Source organism: Microplitis mediator, chromosome 8, assembly GCF_029852145.1.
Source record: "Microplitis mediator isolate UGA2020A chromosome 8, iyMicMedi2.1, whole genome shotgun sequence".
NCBI lineage: Eukaryota > Metazoa > Arthropoda > Insecta > Hymenoptera > Braconidae > Microplitis > Microplitis mediator.
The window spans coordinates 10,288,592-10,314,578 of NC_079976.1; the positions used below are offsets into that span (position 1 = coordinate 10,288,592).

General features: G+C 27.1%; 4 protein-coding genes across 7 annotated transcripts; 1 reads left to right on the forward strand and 3 right to left on the reverse strand.

The window, feature by feature from the left end:
* Nucleotides 1–1,048: 1,048 nt before the first annotated feature.
* Nucleotides 1,049–13,535, reverse strand: LOC130673987 (putative fatty acyl-CoA reductase CG5065). 4 transcript variants are annotated; one of them, XM_057479224.1, is made up of 8 exons: nucleotides 13,413–13,535; nucleotides 6,597–6,806; nucleotides 4,997–5,391; nucleotides 4,811–4,920; nucleotides 3,450–3,648; nucleotides 3,128–3,367; nucleotides 2,787–3,044; nucleotides 1,049–1,625 (listed from the first exon to the last, which is right to left on the reverse strand). In XM_057479224.1, exons 2-8 carry the CDS (start codon nucleotides 6,795–6,797, stop codon nucleotides 1,457–1,459), a joined length of 1,572 nt encoding a protein of 523 aa, XP_057335207.1. In that variant the 5' UTR covers nucleotides 6,798–6,806; nucleotides 13,413–13,535; the 3' UTR covers nucleotides 1,049–1,456. The 4 variants fall into 4 exon arrangements, with proteins under 4 accessions (XP_057335207.1, XP_057335205.1, XP_057335206.1 ...); XM_057479222.1 differs by lacking the exon at nucleotides 13,413–13,535 and adding an exon at nucleotides 13,246–13,403; XM_057479223.1 differs by lacking the exon at nucleotides 13,413–13,535 and adding an exon at nucleotides 13,260–13,389.
* A 1,726-nt stretch (nucleotides 13,536–15,261) lies between these two features.
* On the reverse strand, nucleotides 15,262–19,395 carry LOC130673988 (uncharacterized). Its single transcript, XM_057479226.1, has 8 exons — nucleotides 19,170–19,395; nucleotides 18,878–19,056; nucleotides 17,596–17,653; nucleotides 17,346–17,518; nucleotides 16,966–17,111; nucleotides 16,691–16,858; nucleotides 15,718–15,843; nucleotides 15,262–15,636 (listed from the first exon to the last, which is right to left on the reverse strand). The coding sequence occupies exons 1-8, from the start codon at nucleotides 19,171–19,173 to the stop codon at nucleotides 15,606–15,608; spliced, it is 885 nt and encodes a 294-aa protein (XP_057335209.1). The 5' UTR covers nucleotides 19,174–19,395; the 3' UTR covers nucleotides 15,262–15,605.
* A 2,743-nt stretch (nucleotides 19,396–22,138) lies between these two features.
* On the forward strand, nucleotides 22,139–23,828 carry LOC130673991 (biogenesis of lysosome-related organelles complex 1 subunit 4-like). The gene is made up of 4 exons (XM_057479231.1): nucleotides 22,139–22,401; nucleotides 22,473–22,544; nucleotides 22,603–22,836; nucleotides 22,925–23,828. The coding sequence occupies exons 1-4, from the start codon at nucleotides 22,297–22,299 to the stop codon at nucleotides 23,036–23,038; spliced, it is 525 nt and encodes a 174-aa protein (XP_057335214.1). The 5' UTR covers nucleotides 22,139–22,296; the 3' UTR covers nucleotides 23,039–23,828.
* Nucleotides 23,829–23,870: 42 nt separating this feature from the next.
* Nucleotides 23,871–25,963, reverse strand: LOC130673992 (thrombospondin-2-like). The gene is made up of 3 exons (XM_057479232.1): nucleotides 25,764–25,963; nucleotides 24,736–24,909; nucleotides 23,871–24,043 (listed from the first exon to the last, which is right to left on the reverse strand). Exons 1-3 carry the CDS (start codon nucleotides 25,852–25,854, stop codon nucleotides 23,871–23,873), a joined length of 438 nt encoding a protein of 145 aa, XP_057335215.1. The 5' UTR covers nucleotides 25,855–25,963.
* Between the last annotated feature and the right edge of the window lie 24 nt (nucleotides 25,964–25,987).

Below are 25,987 nucleotides of genomic sequence, written 5' to 3' on the forward strand. Positions count from 1 at the left end.
GAGTTCTTTTTTCTGACTTCACAAATAAGACTTCAGTATGAATTTACCATGACGTCTTAAGGAGCTTAAAAAAAAGAATACATTTAGATGTCACAAAACTGACGTCTGATTTATGGAGTCATCAAGAACTCTTAATTAAGAGTTCTTAAAAATGACACCTTTAAGAAGTCATTATAAGACTTCTTAAAGACGTCGTACAGCAGTCATTCCGACTTGAAGGCTGTCTGAGATGGTATTTTGTTCGATAACTACTGCATTGAGGGTCAAGTGAGAAGTAAAGTTTGTACGTAATTTCGTCCTCAATTGGCCCTGCACAACCTCATCAAAGTTGGTTATTTGAGGTCGAGGTGAGGGCCAAAATTTCGACGCTGTGCGGCAGTGCTACAAGATACTGTTCGAAATTTCGACAAGATTATTATCTTTTGTGAATTATCTTGTGCAAGTCCGTGTGATACTTATCAAAAGATTTTTGTGATCAGTAACTTGTGACAGAAATTGTCACATGATTAGATTTATAAAAGAGCGACACCAAATATATTTTAGGTGTTAAAGTTATTAAACCTTTTAATGTAGGATTAAAAAGGTCTCCAAAAATCTAAAATCACATATTTTTATTACTGGTAGGTTATTGCGCGTGCGGATACGCGCAATAATTTTATGATCGAATTTATCAATAAGTGAGCCATGTTTTATGATCGACATATGAATATCTTTAAGTTGATAGATAACCAATATCGAGCTAAACATTTTAAAACAACCAATAAAGAATTAGCCCTGCTTAAAAAATCCGATAGATTCTTATAGCTGCATGTATAAGGCCCGATACTTAACTACAGCACTCATAGAACACATTCATTCTTATAAAATCTCTATAGGAATTTATGAGAATCTATTGGATTCTATGAGATTTTCTAAACAGGGAGGCTTTATTTTTTTTCGATCTTTAACCAACTCCAATTTAATCATGTATTTTTATTTAGAAGATCGTTAGCAACTGAAACAATTATATTTTTAATAAAATTTATTTATTCTTATATTTTGATTGATACATTCATAAAATATGCATATTTGATTAACAAGATATAAGTAAAATATAATGATATTCTTATACATGAAATATAGGTATAAAAAATATGTATTTATAGATAATATGTATATATATATTTGCTATATCTTGATTAACGAGACACTGAGTTATATATATTATTATGATGATCATTATTGAAATATCATTATGATATTGATAATAGGTTGCTGTCATATTTTTTTGGAGTTTATGTAATACCTTTCATTTTAAAGCTGTCGGTTGCATTTATTTACGTTCATACGTTAAAATATATATACATGTGTATACATTTCTATGGTTCGAGATGGCTTATTGCATGAGTTCCTGTTATATTATTAAAGAAATTATATTTTTTTTTTTTTATTATTTTAAACCGATTATTTCGACCACTTAAAGTACTGGGGCTATTTTTTCCACGAAACGTCCAATTATTGGTAACAACTTCATTTTTTCGGTTACAAAATCCAGGCAGTAACGAGCCGATTCAAAATTTTTAACAATCAGCCACATTACTCCAAAGTAAAACCCGTAAACTGCTATTAGATGAACTGCGTATTGTCTGTAAAATAATATAATATTGTTATATAACTAATTGAAATTTTCCGACTAATTTTATACAAAATTTCCGTAAAAATTTGGTAGCCTACTGTTAAGTGTCATCGTATAAGATTACAATGATAGAAGGATTTCTTAGCATTTGAAAATATTTCTTAGTATTTAAAAAATCATTTTTTGTATTCAACAAATATTTCTTTCTATTTAAGAAGTCATGTCTTAAGAAAAAATTTTTTAATACGAAAAATAATGTTTAAAAAATGATTTCTGAAATACTAAGAAATCTTTTTAAATACAAAGAAATCCTTTTCTCAGTGTACAATAGATTTTTTCTCCGCATACTGCGAATTTTTGTTAATAAAAATTTTTCTGTAATTTTGAGTAATCCTGAGCTATTTTAAATTTTTATTTCTATTAATTTCTACACGGGAAAAACAATATAGTCGTGGCAACTCTCTGGGATAGTACTTTATGTAAAAAAAAAATTTCAGACAGTACTGAATGCTATCTAGACTGTCTGAAATTTTTTTTTTACAGAAAGTACTCAAGACTATCCCAGAGAGTTGCCACTACTATATTTTTTACATGTATGTTTAATCTTCCTCTTCAAAGAAACAACATCACTAGATCATATTTTTAATCTCCAGAGAGTAATTTTTTAAAAGCAGAAAAAGTCATATAACTATATAATTTTTTATGTATCATTTTACCCCACCCTTTTCCTCACACAAATTACAATTTTTGAAAGCTAGACATTTAACATCGAAAACGTTACTTGTAATTCAAATACAATACCGTATTTATTGAGGTGATTTTGAGTTAACTTAAGAGTAATGATTCGGTAGTTTATGTTAATCTTCAGTTAATCTCGGCCTCTATGAAATGTATGTAATTTTTTTACATGCAACTTATATAATACGCACATGAATTTATACTTAGAAACAAAAAAATAGTTTTTAGAATAAATCACATGGTAATATTTGTAGTAAAATTTTTCCTATAACTCAACCATATACTTAACATAAAATGCCCTTTTTTACCGTACGGTAGTTACTGTCATAAAGCTTCGCGGTGAATGAACCGTTTATTGCATTACCGAAAATTATACGGGTTAAAAAGATGTTATTTTTATTACACGAGAAATTATAAACAAAATCGTACTTACATTTTTAAGTGAAGCCGAGCGCGGGGCAAAGTTTCTAATTTTTCTTTCATGCAGTAAACTCGGGCGCCAAGAATAATATTTTTAATATACTCAGCTTCTTCGACAGCGAAAAAATCTATTGAAAATATCTTTTTATCGCGCGGATCCATTTCTTCCCATAGTTTCATTAATTGGTCATTATGAAATATCCAATCCCGGGTTGTAAAGTATTGCAACACTTCTAATCCATCGCTTATACGTTTTTGAATATGTACCATGCTATAAATTCAACACATTTTTATTAATATATATACATATAAATACCAATAGTATGTAAATATAAATGATAAATTTATGCTTACAAACGTTTTTGACGGAAAATTAATAATAAGAAATCAATGAAATATGCCGGCAAAATATGAAAAAAAAAAACGAATAAATTATGAATAAATTTGTTGCTCCGTATGTCACCATCTGGATACCAAATTCCTGCTTCAAATGGATAATTATACGCAATAGCTTTTCCTTTCTGAACAATTTCAGCCCAGCTTATTGGCCTGACTCCACTCTGAGTGATATTATAAACAGGAATATTTTTTGATCTATACAAAAAACATTTATTATTTTAAAAAAAATCTATTCTAATCCGACCTTAAAATAGATTATGGATTTAAATGGCGGTACCGATTATTACAAGTTCCAATTGTATGTCCGATGGCAATAAGAGCATTAATAGCTAAATCTACGGGAATTATTTGGGCATGATAGTGGCCATTGCAGTGGACAGATCGAATGACGCCTTTTGCAGCTCCAACTATTATACCAACTGGTCCATTAAGACTGTCAACCCATCCTGGTAATGGTTCTTCCCATGCCGGGGTCACTGGAAATTTTTATTTGTTAGGACAAATAATCTAAACTTACATTCTAACAAAATCATTGAATTATACACTGAGAAAAAAAAATACTATTTTCCAAACAAGAATTTCTTGGTTCAAGAAATCCGTTCAAAATATTTATTTTGTTATTATTAATTATCAATTTATTGAGAAAAAAGCATCAAATTTATTTTTGTTATTATATGAATTTGATATTATATTCTAAGTAAACAAAAGAATAGCTTTACTTGAATTAAATAAAAATTATTTCCTTCAATTCTACGAATTCTTGAGACAAAATTATATATTCTTGAAAATTATCAAGAATTTATGTTTTTGTCTCAAGTAAATGTTCTTGATAAAAGTATTTTTTTTTCTCCGTGTAGTGTAAAAAATGTGCAGTGGATACAGAATTTATTTCAATCCGTAAATAGAATTTTTTTTATTCAGTAGAGTGATGGGGATTTTATTTCAATCCACATCCACTTTGATCTTAAGTTTTGATGTTAAAATACCCTCTCCTCCGGAGTATATTTCACTCCAAAGGGATTAAACAAGTACAAAATTATCCGCTTCGAAATCAATCCGTGTTCACTCCGTAAATTTTTTACAGTGTAAGGAAAAGTGGGGCAAAATGAGACACCATTCTTTTTGTAAATGTTTTACCTGCAATCTCTAGAAAAAAATATGAGCCAAGTTGGTCACTCCAAATAATAAGACCATTTTGAAATTTTAACCAAAAAAAAATATTTTTGTATTTATTATCTAAATTATTTTAATACAAATCGGCAAAAAGCTGACTTGGGTAAAAAGAACTTTAAAAAAAAATGTTTTTTTATACAATTTTTTCATAAATTTTTAAAACGAATATTCTATAACTATCAGCTATGATTTTAATATTGATATTTAATTTATTATACATAATTTATTTTTAATTTTCCTACAGAGTTTAAAAGTTTGTTTCTATTTTTTTAACTTTAGTAAATACAAAACAAATTTTTTTTGATCGAAATTCTAAAATGGTCAAACCACTCGCGATGACCTACTTACCTCATATTTTTTTCCAGAGCCTATAAATGAATATTTTCAAATAAGAAAAATTTTTTTTTGTTAAAAAATAATGTCTTCTTTTGCTCCACTTTCCCCTATAATATGAACAAAATTTACCAATTGATGGCCGTGCAATAACACACGGCAAATTTGGGTATTCGTTAGCAATCAAAGTTTCAGCCAATCGTTTTGAATAAGTGTAAGTATTAGGATGTGGTTCCAAGAGTCTAAAAAGAGAAATTATAATATTTGAGTTATAGTGTTTGCAAAATTATTAAATGCTTGTAAATAGAAAGGCATTACTTCGGTGTCACTAGATCTAATGCTTCTGGTTTTAACCACTGAGTCATTCGCATCACCTCATTTGGATCATCAGGAGAGTCATAGACACACTCGCCTAATTCTTCTTGATCCACGTGACAAAATGCCGTACTCAAATGAACGAATGCTTGTAATTTTGGCATCTTTTTAGCCAATTCTAGAACTTGCGCGGTACCAATTGTGTTCATTTCAATGGCATCTTTTAGTTTGGCTTCCAACTTTAAGGTTGCGGCGAAGTGAAACAAAACTTCAACTTCGTTTATCAGCAAATTTTCTTGCGATTCTTTTAGGCCGAAATTTTTTTGTAACATGTCACCAGGCAATGCTGTTATTTTACTGAATACATGAGGTTTTGTTTTACGAATTCTATCGAACATCTATAATTAATTCAAAAAAATTATATTTCATCAGATAAATTTTTAGTTCTAGAAAACAAAATTATTTTTTAAAATATCAAAAAAGTTTATTTATGATAATTACAACCTGAGTAATAAGCTTTTAAAGTTTATCCAAAATTTCCCGCCAAAATTCAACATGTTTTTTTTTAATTAAAATCCAAGTCCTCATAATTTATCTACTAAACGAAGACAATTTTACTCTACTATCTACGATACTAAATTTTTAATTTGGTTTATCAGAAATTATAACTTTTATTATCTTAACTAATTATAGTTATTATCAAAATCGTAATTCTTAATGACCTGATAGTTACTATTACCTTCAGGATATTGAGAATTACGATACTGATAACAGTTATAATTAATTGATAATAAAAGTTGCAATTTCTGATTATCATTAATAATTGTATATTTTGCCATATAGTTGGTAGATACTACACTGTAAAAAATTTCTGTGTAAAAATGGACCCCAAAGAACTTTACACGGCCGTGTAGTGTGAAATAACGGTGTAAAATTCTCTCGGGGTAAATTTTCCATCCATGTAATTTTAACACCGTGTAATCTACTTTTTTTACTCCATTCGGTGCTACTCGTTGTAATTTTGATTAATGAGCAACATATGAGCATTGAATATTTTTAACTACGTAATCAATAACTACATTAATTTTATTTAGATATTAAATAATATCTTGAATATTTCAATATTTTTATGATTAATTTTCTTAACGCAAAATTATCATGAATTATACATTTGGCGGTTTAAAAATTTTAACTTCACACCGCCTAATTTTAACACCGAATTCGGTGTAATTTTCACGCCAAAATTTTTACACCGAGACATTTACACTACACCGGGTTCAAAAATTTTTTACAGTGTACAATTCAGATTGTTTGTCTAATAATTCAAATGACATTCACTACTGTCGAATTCAGTTTAAAAATTTTACTATAACTAGATGATAACTTTTACTTCTCTCCGTGTGTTGTCTTTATAAATATATTCTCTTCCGCATTCAATAAATGAAACTCAGTCTTTAATAATAAATTAAATAACGATCAATCATAATCCGACTTACATAAACTTAAAATAATAAATTTTTCCGTCTTTCAAAGCATTAAAATATCATCAATAAAACTTAATAATGACAACAATTATTATTATTATTTAAAAAAAAAAACATACCGGCAATTTAAACATATCATCAAGCCTCATTTCCGGTGAACGTCCCCGCTTAGCTCTTAATATAATATAAATACGTTTCAAATCACTGCAACTGTACAACAATTTTTCCAACAAAACTTTTCCCATAAATCCTGAAGCGCCCGTCACAAATATTGTTTTATCTCGGTAAAATTTTTGAATCGGGCTCAAATTATCATCCATCTTGATTATCTGCAATTAAATTTATTAATTAAATTATTTACTCCCAAAAAAAATTTGTAAACACATCAATTATTTTTAATTGTGCCCAAACAAGTGTCATTATTATCATTATTTTTCTTTCCTTTATTTTGTGAAAGTTCAAGGTCATGTTTGCAAAAGACCACACCTTTCACCTTGACCAAATAATATACCAATAACAAGAAAGTCTTTAAAAACAAATTATTATTATCATTATCATTATTTTATTTAAATTTATTATCTTCATTTTTTTCGCATAAATTAATTATTTAAACTTTTTTTTCCTTTTTTATGTACGTATGTTAATGGATTTTAATGAATCTTATGTAATATAAATTACAAAATGATAATTTTTGATAGTAATTATATAAAAGTATCAAGTGAAAAGATTTTTTCATGAATTTTAAAATTTTCCACAATTCTGGTTTGTCAGAATTACCTAATTGCTGGCTAAATTGCTCTCTAATCAATTTAATCGACTTTTTTTATTGCCATTTTTTTAAAAAGATTAAGTAAGTTAGCTCACCTTTTATATATATATATATATATATATATATATATATATATATATATATATATATATATATATATATTAAATGATACAAAGTTACATAAGATAAGAATAACAGCAACGCCAGGAAATTTTATAGTGAAAGAGAAATGCACGAGAGATTATTGACCGCTTTTAGTTTAGCAGAACATGTTTTTTAATAAAATATAGTTACAAAATCACTAGGTGATCGATTTTATTTCTATACATGTACAAATGTATATATACATTTTAATTGTCTTTTGTATTTTAAATGTTTGTGGTTTATAAATCACAGTTTTTTTTTAAACTATGCAGTAGTGGCTGATATAAAATGACTATTGAAGACAATATTGAAATCAGTGAGCGGAGAATAATAATAGATATAGATTAAAATTGATGTTGTGATTATGTGACGTACAGATTATTGTTGCATGTGAAGAGAATATACGGAAGGATTAAAGGAATTTTTATTATGCATTGATGTAGAGGATTTTAATTCATGAAATTTTTTTTTTTTTTATGATTATGAAACTGCTTAATAGACATTTAGGAGCAGGTTGGAGTATTTAATTAATTGTAATATATTTAAAATCCATTATTGTTTTATAATTTTTGAGAAATAAATAATTACGTGAGTAATTTTTTTTAGTGTTGCTATTATGTATTCTGTTACTGAATTAATTGGACTAAAATTTTAGGCAATTTTTAGTTTTGTAATTTTTTATGTATTATGAGAGTTAACGTAATTCATTAAAATAAATTTTGTTGAATAATTAATTTAAAAATAATTAATGTCAGTAAGATTGGTTGATTTATACATAAGAGAGAATGGGGTGAAATGAGTCATGATTTTTTAACAAAAGTAAATTTTTTTTTTAAATGCTTACATATAGTCTCCAGAAAAAGGATGGGATAAATTTGTCACCCTGGGTAGTGCGATTCTCAGAAATTTTACTAAAAATTTATTTTTCATGTTAATGGGAGAATTAAAAATAATTATGTAAAATAAATTAAATATCAATATAGTAGTTATAGCTGATATTGATAGAATATTTATTTTTAAAATTTACGAAAAAATTAAATAAAAAAAAAATCTTTTTTGTAAATTTCACTTCACTCTAAAACCAAGTGTGTAAAACATAGAACACATTTAATGTGTGTTAAAATAATACACTTGTAACACACTTGGATTTAGAGTGTTTATCCTCAAGTCAGCCTTTTTGCCATTTTGTAATTAAATAATCACGAAAAAAAATTTTTGGCCAAAATTTCATTATGGCCCTACTGTTTGGGATGACCAACTTATCCCATATTTTTCTACACTATATTCAAATATATATACATATATATTAGTGTTTCAATTTTAAGCGATATTTCTTTTTCTGTCCTATCTGAAAAACTGATAATTTATGGAAAAAAATAAATAAATACACGGTAAAAAATTCGCGGAGTGAATGCGGATTAAATCCGGAGTGAATGAATTTTTAATTATTCACTCCCCTCGGAGTGAAATTCACCCCGCAGGGGAGTTTTCGCGGTGTAGATAATTTTTTATTAATTTAATCCCTCCGGAGTAAAATTCACTCCGGAGCGGAGTTTTGAAAATATTGTTTATAAAATATAACTCCACTCAATAAAATCGAAGTAAAAATTCGCGTATTACATTATTGATCAGCTGATATGCACACACATACGCACATACATATTTAGGCACACAGGCGCACTCGCACACACACGCACGCACACATTTGCACACAAGCACACAATCGAACACACACACGCACACATTTGTACACACACGCACACATTTTCACACATGCACACATTTGCACACACGCACACATTTGCACACACGCGCACATTTGCACAAACGCACACAAACACCTGCACACACCCAAACACACACTCGCACACACACACACTCACATTGTTTAGCAGTTTAATATAAATTTATTTAAGTATTAAAACTCCGGACCGTGAGTGAATTGGGAGTGAAATAAAATCCGCGTCACTCCGAGATCACTCCGCTAAAAAAAAACTCTCAATTCACTCCGCATGCGGAGTGATTTTTTTTTAAACTCCGGAACTCCGAGTGGCGGAGTGAATTTGGATTTAATTTCAATCCGAATTCACTCCGGATTCACTCCGGATTTTTTACAGTGTAAATAAATAACCGGTTGAAAAAAAATTTTAAGTTAATCAGAGGCTTGACGCATTGAAAAGTTCGATTTCCCATTTCAATAACATGGGAATTTTTTTCTGTTTCGACTTTATTTCCTGTCTTCAAAAAATTTTTTTGGAAAAATCATACACACAATTCCTGTAAGGCATAAAAATTGCTACAAAAAAGCTTACGAGAATCAAGCGTGTACGATCCATAATTTTCAAGTCGCAAAGCTTGAAAGTTAAGCTTCAATTTAAAAGCATAAAATCTCCTTTACTAATGGATCAAACTCGTTGAAATAAATTTTTTGGGGAAAAATGAATGTAAAGCTTTTATAGGGCATAAAATTTGCCACAAGATATTTGTGAGTTGTCAAGTGTATACGACCAATAATTCTCAAGTTACAGAGCTTGAAAGGTAAACTTCAATGAAAATTGGTACAAAATCCTCTGTAATTCTAAATTTATCAACGATGTGATGCTAAGAAATTCTTTTTTTTCTGTGTAAGTCATACTCAATTCCCTAAAAATGAAGTACCCTAATATATATGTTATATAGGGGAAAGCGGAATACTTAAGGAAATACTAAGATTCCGAGGACTCAAATACGCTAAATCTTTTTGTTTTTAATGATATTCAAAGTAAATGAACAAAAATTTCAGTTACTGTTGAAACAAACAAATTATCACTTTTGCGGGCGAAATGGGGTACCCACTAAAAATGATGAAAAAAAAAATTTCTGGATATTAAATAATTTGATTAAATTAAATTTTTTTGTAAGTAATTAACATAAGGAAAAATTACATTTTACACAATTATTGAATGCAAAGAAAGAAAAAAAAATTTTTATTGGTTTTTATCATAAAATAAAAGTCATCAACATTTTTCGACTGACACTAGATTTTTGAAAAAGTTTAACAAAAAATATTAAAAATAATGCTCAATTATATTTACAAAAGTGATTTTGGAATGTTTTAAAACCATTTAGAAAATAAAATTTTTTTTTATAAAATGTTGGGGGTACCCCACTTTGCCGACCCTACCCCTTTTTGCCCCCCTTCCCCTATATATATACAAGTTGTCCTTTTTTTGAGTGTTTTAAATACAATGTTGGGTGTTCCCCAAAGACCTCTAAGAAACGGACAAAAAAAATTTCTGTGAATTCGGAGCTGCTAGTTTAAATGTCAACACTCTAAGACGATGATAGTATGAAAAAATACATATTCTTCTTTCGAGGAAACTTGGAAATTTTGTGATTCACAAACGGGTAAATATGTAAAAATGACTAAGAAATATTAGTAGTTTTTTACAGAAATTGCTTTTATCCTCATAATAAAATTTTTATAGAACTTTGCTATAATCTGTCATAAAAATAGTCGAGTAGGTTCCAAAAATACCATTAGTCCAAAAGTTTATGTTTATATATGTAATATAACGCGTCTTGTGGCATCGAAAGCGCTTACGTATCTTAATGGAACTTTGACCACTTATTCTTTAGGCGATTACCTTGATCAAGTTCAAAGTGCAAAACCGGTCCACTAGTTTAAAAAAAAGTCGCTATTTAAATCTCTACAAATAACAATCAATGTTATTTCCATCGCTTTTATTTCAGATAAACAGCGACTTTATAGTAATCAATTTTTCCATATATATAGATCATTACAGTAAAAGATTAATTTCTGTAAGTAACATAAATAATGTTTTTATAGGAGAGAATAAGACAACATGAAACACTATAATTTTTATAAGTGTGTAAGATAAAGTGAGACACCACTTTTTTAACAAAAAAAAACATTATTTTTTATGCAAATATTTATTTATAGTCTTTAGAAAAAGTATGAGGTAAGTTGGTCACTCCAAATAGTACGACTGTTTTTAAATTTTAACTGAAAATTTTTTTTCGTGTTATTATCTTAATAAGTTCATTACAGATCGGCAAAAAATGAGTCGGGTAAAATAAACTTTAAAAAAAAATTCTTTTTCATTAAATTTTTTTGTAACTTTTTGAATAATATTGTACAACCATCAGCTATGACGTGAATATTGATATTTAATTTATTCTACATGATTGTTTTTAATTGATACAGAATTTAAAAATGTTTATTCTATTTTTTATACGAGCATTACTATTGTAATATTTAAAATTTTAGTATAAACACACTGAAAAAAATAAAAATTTGTCCCAAATAAATCAATTTATTTGTGGTTTTTTTTTTTTTTAATATTTCTTAATGACAAATAAATATATTTGGTACAACTAAATATGACAGTTGATTGAAGTAATTTTATCATTTGACTGAAATATATAATTTATTTGTGGTAAGTAAACGATGTGTTTGTGACGAAGAACGGAAAATTTTGCGATACTTTAGCACATACTTAAGTACCCAACTAACCTTAGTTGCAGCAATAATTGGATCATTTCTTTACCCCAAATAACTCACTTATTTCACGCAATTAAATTGCTCAATTATATTATATCTTCTCACAATTAAATATTTATTTGGCCATATCCAAATATACAATATCTTTGGCTCAAATAAATATTTTTTTCAGTGTAAGAATTTTTCCCCTATCGTTAAGACTTTTCTTTTTCTAGAAAGATATGGGATAAGTTGGACACTCCGAATAGTGAGACTATTTTAGAATTTATACTAAACAAAACTTTTTTCGTGCGTTATTTGGGACAAATATTTCTTTTTTTCAGTGTAGAATTCGGGTTTCCCTAACATCATTTCACAGCGTTTTGCACTCAAACCTCGCTATAAGATTATCGATATTTTGTTTTGTAAAATACATTAACTGCATTTCGTACATAGTTGATGGTAATCTTATGACGAGGATTTGATTCAAAATATAAATAAGGCGATTGGTAGCAAAGCGTTTCGTACAATTTTTAACAAATTAAGGGGAGTCTTATAACGAAGAGTCTTACAACGAGGATGGACTATATACATTTTACAATAAATATTATTTAGATGATATTGTTCAGAATATATTGAGAATAGAAATCTTCACCATAAAATTATAACTATTATAATTTATCTATAAAATGTTATTATTGATGATGACAATTATTGTTGATGCACAACAAATTTAATTTCCTTCTTAACTGATATTTTTTATTTGGGTTATTTTTATAGAAATATATTAACCGGCCACCTTTTAAAACGATTATATTATTTATTACCTATATTTTTTAAGTTACACTAAATACTTTTCGGAGTAAACGGAGATTTAATTTCAAGTGAATGCGAACCGGATTAATTTTAATTTATTCCATCCCTTTCGAAGTGAAATTCACTTCGAAATGGGATTATATGCACATGTTAGTTATAAAGAAAAAACACGAACTACAGAAATAGTAACTTTTTGTAAATTAAAAACAAACAAAAAATTATTGTGTTTAATCAATGATGTTTAAATAAATCATTTATTATTAAATACACATTTAATTATTAAATTCCTGGATCAGAGTGGATAAAAGTTCAATATCAGCTCGGTATTTTTTGAAAATAAATACCTAAACTATAAGATATCCAAGCAATAAATTTTTTTTCACATTTGTTAATAACTCGATTAAATAAGACTTAGATTTGGACCTAAATCATCAAAGTGCCGGTCTATGATTTTCAACTAGATGATGGTAAGTATTTCTAATATCAATATATTATTGTTAATTAAAACAAAAAGTTTTAGTAATTAAAATAAACTCAATAAATAAATTTCACTCACCAAAAAAAACTTACGATTGTTATAAATGAATTCACAAAGAAAAAAAAATTAAAAAGTGTTGATTAATTTAAAAGAAAAATCAAATTAAAAAAATTCAATGTCGTAGTTGTCAGTACTTAGTGTATCAAGCAAAGTGTTGAAGCTTAAAAACAGACTACGTTAGTTACCTAGAAGTACAATCTCTCTGGCTCCCACTTCTTAAAAACAAAGTTATGATCGCAAAAGTGGACAGACCGAGTTAATGTCTTACATTACCTGGGGATACTCTCAGACTCTTTCATATTTCTATCTCACTCAAGTTCTATGTTAGTAACATCTAAAACCTGGGGCAGTCTATCTCACTCATATGTAACCATTCACTTAATACTTAATACTCATTTCACATATCTTATATGAACTATCTTGCTAAATATATATATATGTTTTTAACTAGCTATGCCAAACTTTACGCAATATTTACGCTTTTTATAATAACCCTGATAAATCATCTTCTGATTTATTATTTTTTTTATTTTGCAAAAATAAAATTTATCGTGAACTTTAATACATGACAATTGAAAATTATTATTATTATTATTTTTTGTTCAATAGATAATTTTGCATAAAAAAAATTATTATTCTTCTTATTATTACATATTATTATTATATTTTTATATATTAAAATATTTATTGAAATAAAAATTTATTTAAATTAAATCCAAGTTAAAGTTAAGTTAAAAAAATTTTTAAATATTGACTTTCTCTAAAAATTTTTATGAAATTTTTTTTCAAATTTCTGGTAAGGTAACAGACCTAATACCCGATCAGGGAACTAGTACTCGATCACTCTATGTATTTGTATATCTATATTTAGTAAATTTTAGTAAAAATAGATATATGAATACATGAATGATCGGGTACTAGTTTCCTGATCGAGTACTGGGTTTCTTACCTTACTAATATTTTTGATACGTAATAATTTAAAAAAATTTTAATTATAACCGCGAAATTTAAAAGCATGAAAAAATGAATAAAAATAAATTTATGTTTCGAGTGTGGACCAGTCGTCATCAGAACCTGCGGAACTAAATACTTAAAGCAAATACATGTTATTAAAAAGAATTTATGAGCAAATGAAATTATTTCAAAGTAGTCGATAATTAACTCAAATTTTTATTTTTACAAAAAAAAATTTTAATGCTCATTTTATTGGATAAAGTTACATACATATTTATTTACAAATAATTTCATAAATTCAAATAAAAATATTAATTTTAAAAAAATAATTCATTTAAAAACAAAAAAAAGAAATAAACAAATTATTAATAGTGTCTAGTTATTAGCCAATTTCAATGTTGGAATTAATTGATTATCTTTGGCAATATATATATATATAAATATATATATTGCAACATTACCCCTTTACTGGAAAGTGAAATTTTTTTTTTTACGCATACTTTTACTTCTCCATTTTTTATTTACACACACAAATAATTATATTTAAATATAATTTTAAACTCTTTTATATTTAATTTAAGCAAATTTACCCAATTACCATGTACATAAAAAAAAGTGTCTATTTAACTAAAAAAATTTAATTTTTTTGCTAAACACATATTTATAAATTGACGTAATATAATTCACAAAAGACACTAATGAAATGAGAAAAAAAAAAACAAAACAAAAACAAAAATCATAATTGTAATTAAGTATTGTTTGATGTTTTTATTTTATTGAGTTATAAATTATTATTTCTGACGCTTAATGACTTTGACGTCAGCACAATTAATAATACACATAAATTCTTACACGTGTATAAAATATGTATGGATAAAAATAATGATAACAATTATAATTAGTTCTTATAATTTACTAAAACTACAATTAATTATAACTTTTTTTTTTAACTTTTAAATTGAAATAAAAAGTAACACAATTCGCTATTATTCAAAAAATTTTATTTCACACATTCAATTTATGATTTTTGAATTATAAATAAATAAATAAAAGTTCACATTAAATAATTAAATTAAATACAATAATTATATTTATAATCATATTAATTATTAATTCCATTAAATCAATCAATAGAAATGAATAATTAAGATAAAAAAAATTTTTATTTCAACCTGAGTCACCTTTCCTGGAAAGTAGTTGCGTGGACTATTGATATATATATCGAATACTATTAATAATAATATACTATTAGTTCGACTATGCTTGCATACATGATACTAATAAGTTACATTAACGTTTAAAATAATTATTGTGCATAAAAAAATTGAGTGAAGCATTAAATTAAATCGGCAAAAATAATTTTTTATTAATTTAAATTTAAAAAAAAAGAAGTTTTTTTGGTCCAATGGGTTTAGTTTGTGAGCTTACATTTTGTAGCATGCATATGCGGGATTGCTGGAAAAAAAAATTTTTTGGGTTATTTTAAAATTTAAAATTGTATATAAAAATTAATCTATAGATATTAAATATATTTACTTGATGATTTTTTCAAATGCTGCTTTTGAGCAGTCAGACCAAACCCAAGGGTAACTTGGATGCACTTCAGAACTCATTATGTAATCAGTTCCACAGCCTAGATCTTGGTCACTTTGAACTCCAAATCTGTAAGAGTCATAAAAATTATAGTACTGTTATAACTGATAAATAAAAATAATCTTAAAGCAGCCTTGTGTTAATTTTGCAAAAGTGTTTTGAAGAGAACCCTTCCGATCTACGTCTTTATATAGTTGTAAATTCTGTCACAAGATATTAATGCAAGATTTTAGTATGACTTGCCGTGATATTGTATGAAATAATATTGTAGATTTACACAGGGCTCGTTGATAAAATCACTTACGCATTTTTTGAGCAAAACTTGGGCCAGAAATTTATTCAAGATATTCACTGACGCATGAGTTACGTCAGATTCGCTCAAGAAACGCTATATATCTATCTCTGTCCCTTTACCCCTTCTTTTGACCTACGATATATATTTAGTGATTGTTGAGCAAATCTGGTTGAGTATCTTTAATACTCAGAAAAAAAGGATTTTTCCGTGCAAAAAAATTATTACACGCTTAAAAAAATTTTTGCATTATGAATTGAAAACGAAAATTTCCTTGAGGCGAGAAAACATTTTCTTGATCCAAGAAATCATTTTTTTTTGTGTAAATTTCTGGCGCAAATTTGGCTCACGATATGCGTAAGTAATTTTATGAACGAGCCATGTGTGAGCTTGCACAATTTTTTACATACAACATAACACAAAGTTTTGTTGTAAGTCTTGCACAAGAATTGAATAAAATTTTTATATGGCATTATAACTCTGAAATCTCTTTTGAAATAAAAAATTTTGAATCTTTTAACTAGAACTACATAGATCTGGGTAATTTTATAGTTAATGGTACTTTTGATTATGAATAAGAACAGCGTGATCATATAGGGGGTGTATAAAAAAAAATTTAATTACTTCTTCGCAATCAGTTGTGTAGCATAGAGGCCAAAATGGGCTGGAATATAATTGATGAGTGCACCATTCAGTAAAGGTGCAAGTATTTCCTGGTTATCGGAACAACTGCTCCAAAGGGATGACCCACTAGTCAATTTTGTTTTTGTGTTCTCGCTACATACATCTTGACTGATGAATTCAAAGTAAATATTAATAATGATAAATTATAAATTATATAATTATATATATATATAAATATATATATAAATATAATAATTATTAGTAGTTATACTCACCCTGACATAAAAGCAACGAAGTTATATTTAAGATCTCTAAAGTTATTGAAATGATCACTGAACCAACTAATCAATCTATTGAATGACGTAGTCTGAGGATAACATGAACTATTTCCTAAGTTTGATAAACCAAATATGTCAGGATGCTGAAAAAAATATATTTATAATATATACATATTTTGTATTAAAAACTTTACGATAATTTATTCGAGAATAAATATTTTTAAACTAAAACAATGGATGGAATACTTTTTACCTTTTTGAGGCAATTGAATAATTCAACAATTATTTCTTTAATTAAAGAAATAAAGTAATTATTAAGTAAACGACTAATTATATAATTAAAAAATAAATAGTACAAAAACAAATTTTTTACGTACTTCTGGTACAATAATTCCGGCAATACGTAATTTTATCTGTGGATTTTGCAATTGACTTAATCTCACTGCAGTTTCATCCCATTTTTCAAGTACAGTTTGTAATAAATCTTTTTGTGCGACATATTTCTGAAGTTTATAATCACAGACAACTAATACATTTAATACAAATGTGTCTATAATGAAAACAAAATTATTAGTTTCTATTTTTCGTTTATGAACGGCTTTTTAAATTTATTTTCAAGTTACTTACTAGTGCGGTCGTTAGCTGGATTTTTGTAATAATCATATGACACTGAAGCTTCGAATACCTGATTAAACAATAATATTATTATTATTTATATTGTTATCTATATTATTAAGAGAATAAAGAAAATTTTGTTCCAGCCATATCTTTATGTTAGAATTAGTTATATTAATGTTTTTAAATTTGGTATCATGGTAAAGATCGTGACTTGAATTTATGTCTTTTCAACTCTTTTTTATATTGTCAAGTATCGAAATAAACGAATTTATCTATATCATTTAAAATACATTTTCACTGTAAAAAATTAGCGGAGTAAATCCGGAGCGGATGAACACGGAAAAAAACGAATGTTTACTTATTGATTTCCCTCGGAGTGAAATTCACTCCTAAAAAGAGTTGATTTCAATATTAAAACTCCGAATCGGAGTGAATGCGGATTTAATTAAAATCTGTAATAACTCCAAAATCACTCCCAATTTTTTGCAGTGTAAATTACGTATGAAAATAAAAAGACGATCATATTTATTTTCTACAAATAAATTAATGTTTTAAATCACTCTATCACTGAATATAGCTGAATACCACTGAATATATATAGCTATTGTCTATATTATTAAGAGAGAATAGGAAAAGTTCAGTTCATCGCATGTCTCTATGATAATAAAAATTAAACAAATTTAATTAGATATCAGTAAAAAGGTCTTGACTTTAATTAGTGCCTTAATTTTAGATGATTTTATGTTATTGTTAGTTCTGTGCCTTAACGTTTCATAAATCTACTTATTAACATATATAAATTTTGCGCTCAAAGATATTGATATATGATTAGATTACTAATACCAAAATTTTCAAATATTTTGAGACTAGATACTCAATTTTTTTGTAACGGAAGACAACACTCTTTTGGTAAACCCTCGAAATTTAATAATTTTTTTTTTCATTTCTTATCATAGTTTGGAAAAAAAAATTTATTAGGCAACTATTATGATAAAATTTGATCGTATGTAAATTTTTTTTTTTAAATTTCATGATTATTCAATTATTTAAATCGATGAATTTGCGGATTAATGACAAAATTTGTCTTATTAGCCTTTAATGATAATAAAAATTTAAAAAAGTATCTGAGTGTTAATTACCAAGACTTTAATGAACAATTAAATTCAAATTATAATCAATAAGTTTAGTAATGACTAATGACCCCCAGGCAGTCACGTAGTAACGAAATGCTGCTCGTTATTATAATAAAAAATTTAAGTTATAAATTTTAAGTAATATTATTTCTACTTACATTATCTGATCTATTGAATTCCACTTTATTATCTGACGAATATTTTACATAAAAGACTGGAGTTTCTGGACCAATGATCAGATTGGTCCTCAACGACAGAAGATGACTGTTGTCAGGAATTATAGCACTCATGGCACCATGGATAGTTAATGTTATCAATAACTTAACTAGAAAATTATCTACAATATGAAAAACAAAAAGTTCATAATAATCCAGCATAAAAGAGACGAAAAAATATTTAAGTAAACAATAAATCAACAATATAATTAATAAATAAATCAATTTTACTTACCCATTTCGTTTTTTGATATTTTTAAATTTAAACTTTACAAACTTGTCACGGTATCGTCACTTGACGTTGTTCAAAAGAACTGTAATGTGAAGACGTTACTTCGTCCTGCATTTATATACAAGATCCCTTTCCGAAGATACAATAGGGGAAGGACGTCACTGTATCCTAAAGACAAATTCAATACGTCAGTGAAAACTATTTGTATAGAAAAATCTTAATCTACGCATGATAATTGTTTTTAATCCATAATTGACGCACAAAATATATAACAAATGTAAAAAATAGTCATATGTTTCGGCGGGCATTGACGTAAATGAAGATAAAAAAAGAGGCTCAACGAAATAATTGTCGAAAGTAAGTTTACTACGTTACGTCAAGTGAATTTATTATCGATAGAAAGAGAATTATTATTATTTATATTTTTTTTATTCTAATCATCAGTACATATTCGGAGTCAGCGAATAATTCGAATTAACGAATTCAAGTATTTGAATTATTCGTAAATTGATGTTATAAAGTTTTTAAAATCTATATTATTAAGAGGATAAGAAAAATTTTGTTCCAGTCTTATCTATATATGATAGAATAAGTTAATGTTATTAAATTTGGTATCGTTAGAAAAGTCTTGACTATACATTCATCAAGATCAATAAGATTGCGAGTTAATGATGAGATTTGTCTCATTAAATTTCAATGATGATTATAATAACCCAAGGAGCACACTTGCTTTTGTGACATTTATACGATATCAGTTTTTACTACTTTTTGACATATCGATAAGGCACCAATATGTTGACAAAACAATCAGAAATTTATGTCACCAAAAAAATTTCTACTTAAAAGACTTAATACAAGTGACAACAAAAAGTAAATTACCAATAGTGGTAAAACAAGTAATCCAAATGACTTTTTAATTGAAATAAGTCAGGAAAAACAACACAACTCTTCTCTGTCTTCGGAATCAACATTTGCATGTCGGCGTATTTATACCAAAAAAGATGACTTTGAGACAAAAAAAAAATTTTTCTTATCCTTTTAAAAGACATCTTATAGTTGTCTCTGTGCTACTTGGGAAGCAAAAGATCCTAGAGTTGATTTTAGAGTATAGATTTTAATAAACAATTAAATTTCAATTACATTTTATAAATTTGGTAATAATACTCAGGCAATCACGTATTGACTGTAGGTTGCTTGTTAATCATAATTTTAATAAAAATTTTACGTTCGAAATTTGAATCGAATATTCAAATCCCAATCGAATAATACAAATAATTCGAAAGATTTCTCTCTAAAAATGAATTAGTGAAATTCACTGCGAAGCAGTGGATGGTCACTATTTCCATAACTATAAGTATACCACTAATTCAACCAGTGGTATACTTATAGCTGGTTCCCAGTGAATATTCACTAATTCGGAGTAAATTTCACTGACTCATTTTTAGAGAGTACAAAAGTAACATACCCTTTGAATATAGTGTTTGAATAAAGTACCCTGATTAAAAAAAATAATTCGATAGGATTAAAAAGGATTAATTTTTTCATCATTTTCGCTCTTTCCAAATTATGAAAATCATTTTTGAAATTTCCCATATCAAATCATCCTTAATATTGTAAAAGCGTCATAATTTAAAATGATTTAAAACGATTAAAGTTTTAATCATTCCGAAACCTTTTTAATACTAAAATAATATTTGAATTTTTGTCACCGGTTATTATATGAGATGATTTAGCCAGTATTAAAAATTTTGAATTATTCCGAATATTTTTTAATCCTGCACGCAGATAATTTTTGAGTAAAAATTATCCATAAGTTTGATACTGTAAGGACATCTAGCCAGTTACTAAATTTTTAGTATGTTGTTAGTGGAAATTGCACTTCATTTACATGCTATCAAGTAGTATATTTTACAATGTGCATGGCAAAAATTTATATATTTACCACAAGTCCTCACAGTATCATATTTTTTGCGTAATTTTTATTAAAAATTTCTCTGTGGGTTAAAATATGATTAAAAATGATTTGAAAGTATTAAAAAGTAGAACAATTTATTACGTCATTGAAAAATATTTATATCGAAAAATCTTAATCTAGGCATGATGATTGTTTTTAATCCGTAATTGACGCACAAAATGGAATAATTCAGAAAAATAGTAATTTGTTTCTGCGGGCATTGACGTAAATGATGATAAAAAAGAAGCTCAACAAAATAATTGTCGACAGTAAGTTTACTAAATTACGTCAAGTGAATTTGTTGTCTATAGAAAAAAAATTATTATTAAAAATTTTTAATCGTTTCGAATACTTTTTAATCCTGAAATAATATTTAAATTTCTGCCTCCAGGTATGATATGAAATGATTTGGCCAGTATTCAAAATTCCCCTTATTAAAAGAACCGGTTTAAAATGATTAAAAAAAAAAAATTTTAAATACTTTTTAATGTTTTTGAATACTTTGAATTTTTTTGAATCACCCTTTTTATGGGCATTTAATATTGCAAATCGTTTCTTTTAATCAGGGTTTTAATCATTCTGAATACTTTTTAATTCTGAAAATATGATTAAAAATATTTTGAAAGTATTAAAAATTTTTTAATAATTTTAAATTATTTCGTTTAATCAGGGTATTCATATTTTAGAATTGACTTGAATAATTCGGATGTTCTGAATAGTACGAAAAATTAATACTTTCTAAAAAATTTAAAAGTTATTACATAATTCAAAATCTTGGTAATAATTAAAAAAACTTACAAATAATTCAAATACAACGAATTATTTAAAAATTATAATTATTTGATTTGCCATAAACAGTTCGTAAGTTCAAATTATTCACACACATTTCTAATAATGAAAACTCGCATGCGCGTGCGTCTGCGTCGTAGATCATTCTCCCTCTAAAATTCAACCATATGATCTATATTATTATTGCTACCACCTGACAGTATTATAAGTTCATTAAGTTCTTCAAAAATATTTACACTAAAAAAAAAAAAATTTAATTAATAATACAGTTTCATACACATCCATATGTAGTATATATATGAAAAATTTGTATATCATCAGTTTTTTTAAATTAATTAATTAATTATCTTCACACATGTTTATTTAAATTTAAATAGTTGACAAATAATGCCGCAAATAAATAATAATAATAATAACAATGTTAATAACAAAATGATTTACGAACTAGCTAAAGATTATTCAGCTTATATGAAAGTTGATTTACCTAATCAGGTATTTTTTTATTAACTTTCGATTCTTCAATAATAATAATAACAATAATAATATTAATATTAAATTTACAGACATTAAAAATTCATGACACTATTGAAGAAATGATGATACGTCTAGAAGAATTTGAATCAATTGTTGGAATGGTAATTAACAAAATATATATATAATAAATATATAATCTATTCATATTATAATTAATAGGTACAAAATTTACGTGCTGAATGTACATTTGAACATCTAGTAAGATTTCGTTCAGTTAACCCTCAATTACTGGAATTATGTAAACGAATAGATGCACTGGAGCATGTAGTAGCACGTGCAAATATTGACTTGACAAATCTTGAAGCTGCTGTTGACACGGCTGAGATTGAATTGGGTGTCAGTACAACAGTGTCTGACCGGCTCCTTGGTATTTTTAATCCACTTTCTCTATTTGTAAGTTACTATTTATCACATAACTGGACTTACCTTAAAGTAACAAAAAAATCAATCCATTTAAAATTATTTTTTTTTCTGATTACAGAAATATAAAAGTGATAGTAGTGCGCTTGTAACAACACCAAGAACTGATGCGACAATCGATTTACCTCCGATATTTCGTACTAAAGATGCATTTGAATCACAGCAAAAACAATAATGAATTCATGAATATTATGTAATGTCAACTGATCTCATTAATCAAGCCATCATTTATTTTATTGGTACACATTAATATATATTAAAGGATCAGTGACCAATGGGATCAAGTATCATGAAATAAAATTCCTGATATCAGCCCTAGTAGCGTTTTTAAGAAAGTTTTATGTAAATTTGTATTTTAAACGAGTCTGCATGATCAGTCTTGGCAAGATACTTCCATAAAATATCTTAATTAAGTCTGTTGCAATACTTGGCTAGGATACTTGTGTAAGATTCTTTAGGCCAAACTTGCTGCAGAATTTCTTAAGATACCTGCAGATGGCTACTTTTACTTCATGACTCGAATATTCAGCATTTATATAGTAAATTCAGTGGTGCTCACATTGTGTTCGATTTATTTTTTTCGAGTGACAATATTAATAATTTGTAGAGCTTTAAATTTTAAGGACCACTGGATTTGCTCTAAGTACTGAACTAAAGCAGCGAACAAAAAAAAAATAAATAAACCTGATATCTTAAGCAATTTTGTAGCAAATCTGGTTAAGAATTACTGCAGACTGTTTCTACCGATCTCCGTAGATCTTTAGAAAGAATCTGCAAATAGTACACTTATGAACTTAATCTTGTTCAAATCTTCCGTAAGAGATTTACTGAAGAACTTTCGTCAAGTAATTTACTTAAGACAATGCTACTAGAGTAGGATCTAGTGGTGAAATAAAATTACTGGATCAGTTAATGGACCAACATAAAAATATATTTTAAAATAATTGTTGAGTAATTTGTTGATTTATTATTTAAATAAAATTAATATATTAATAAATAATAATTAGTTAATTGTAATTAATACATGGTTTGTCTTGGCATGATTTTATTTGGGCTTCTTTTTCACCAATAGAACATCCACCAGAAACACAATGTCTCCATCGTGTCATTTTACCTGGGCCACATGTTACACTACAGCATGACCATTTGCCCCAATGGTCCCATAGTTTAGCTTTTCGTGCTGTAATAATAAATTCTTTATTTCTAATAAAAGAAAAAAACAGTCGATTGAATTAAATTTCAATAGATGGAAAAAAAAAATACATGAATTAAAAATTTTCAAAAAACGGGGTAATTGGTTTCGGTCCGATTTTCGAAAATTGAGTTTTCATCAAATATCGACCTCTTTGTCCTAGAAAGCTATTCTGACAATTTTTGGGTGGACTTCCGGCCGTGTGTGTGTAAAGTGAACGAATTAACCGATTTGAACATACTTTGCGGCAATCGAAAGGGCTTACTAAGACTAAGAACTGATTAGATTCTGGAGTCGATCGGTCGAGTAGTTTACAAGTTATACGAAAAATAAAAATTAAAAAAGAAATTGTTTTCTCAGTTTTTGTTGCATAATTCGTAAATCGCTGGACCGATTTGTTTCTAAGTTTGATCAAATTCAATTTTCAACAAGGTCTTTCGATTGCCGCAGAGCACGTGCAAATCGGTCGATTTGTTCACAAAATATCGTCAGACAAAAATCACTTTTTTTCAACGAGATGTACATTTTTTCGGACCAATCGTTATTTGACCTCGAAGGGCTCATAAGTTTACCAATAATAACGTTTTCGGGAAAAGAGCGGGAAGTTTTAGAGTTGGCCCACAGGGTCAACCGTTTTTCAAAATTTTTTTTTTATGGCAAATTTAATAATAAAATATTACCTTGAGTTGAACATGTTGGCAATGTGCATGTTCTTAATTGTGATTGTTTTTCATTCAAACCGCAACCACCAACTAGACAATATCTATTACGTTTAATATGACCGATACCACATGTTACACTACAACCTGACCATTTTGTCCAGTGTGTCCATACTTTAGGTTCTTCATTATCATCTATTATAAAAAAAAATGTTTTTTCAAATATTTTATCACATCTCTTGTCAATTTTTACAATTTATCAAAAAAATGGGAAGAATCATCGACTAATTATAGAATTCACACTAAAATTGTATAATTATTAGTGTCTTTGATACTAATATGCTCCCGTTTTTTAAATATATGTGTTACAGAGTTGAAATTTGGCATGAACGTTTATTGTCATGTAGGTATTTCCCATAAAACAGCTTTAATAAAATCGACTTCTAAGGAAGTTTGCGGGGGCGTCAAACGTTAATATGCTCCCGTTTTTTAAAGATATGTGTTACAGAGTTCAAATTTGGCAGGAATATTCATTATGTCGTGTAATTATATACAAAAATGGGTTTCAAACGTATATTATTAATTCTTTATACAATATTTGAACTGAATTACTTTGGTAAATTTATGTTAAAAAAAAATTATTATATTTTTTAATTAAAATAGTAAGAACTTTTCCTTTTATCCGAGATCTTATGAGAAAAGAACGTATCTTTGTAACTTAATAAAAATAAGTAAACAATTTTTTTCGTCCGATCGTTATAATTGTGGTGTTATTATTTCTAATTTAAGTACGTGTTATTAATTTTTATAGCTTATTGCGATTATATCAATACGATTGCAGAGGAAGTCACAGGTCGTAGCCATAGTTGTAGAAATAATTTTAATCATAAAAAAAAAATTATCATTAAACTTTAATTACGCCCAAGGAAGCGGCGGCTAACGGCCAATAATTCATAAAACTTTTAACGAGTAAAAAAAAAAAAAAATTTCAAACAAATCAAAGTTCCAAAACTATCTGATCGAGCACAAAAATTTCCATTATATATTACCTGGTTTTGATATTTCTGTACTATTATTCAATTCTTCATTATTTACATCACTGATTATCATTATTAATACAATAATAATTATCTTTATCATTTCCTTTTAATTAAATTCATTATTAATTACTTTACGTATAAAATTTTTCCTTAATTTAATAAAAAAAAACTGACAATTTGATATGCAGATACATTCAGATCTGTTGATAAAAAATGAAATGAATATATACTTG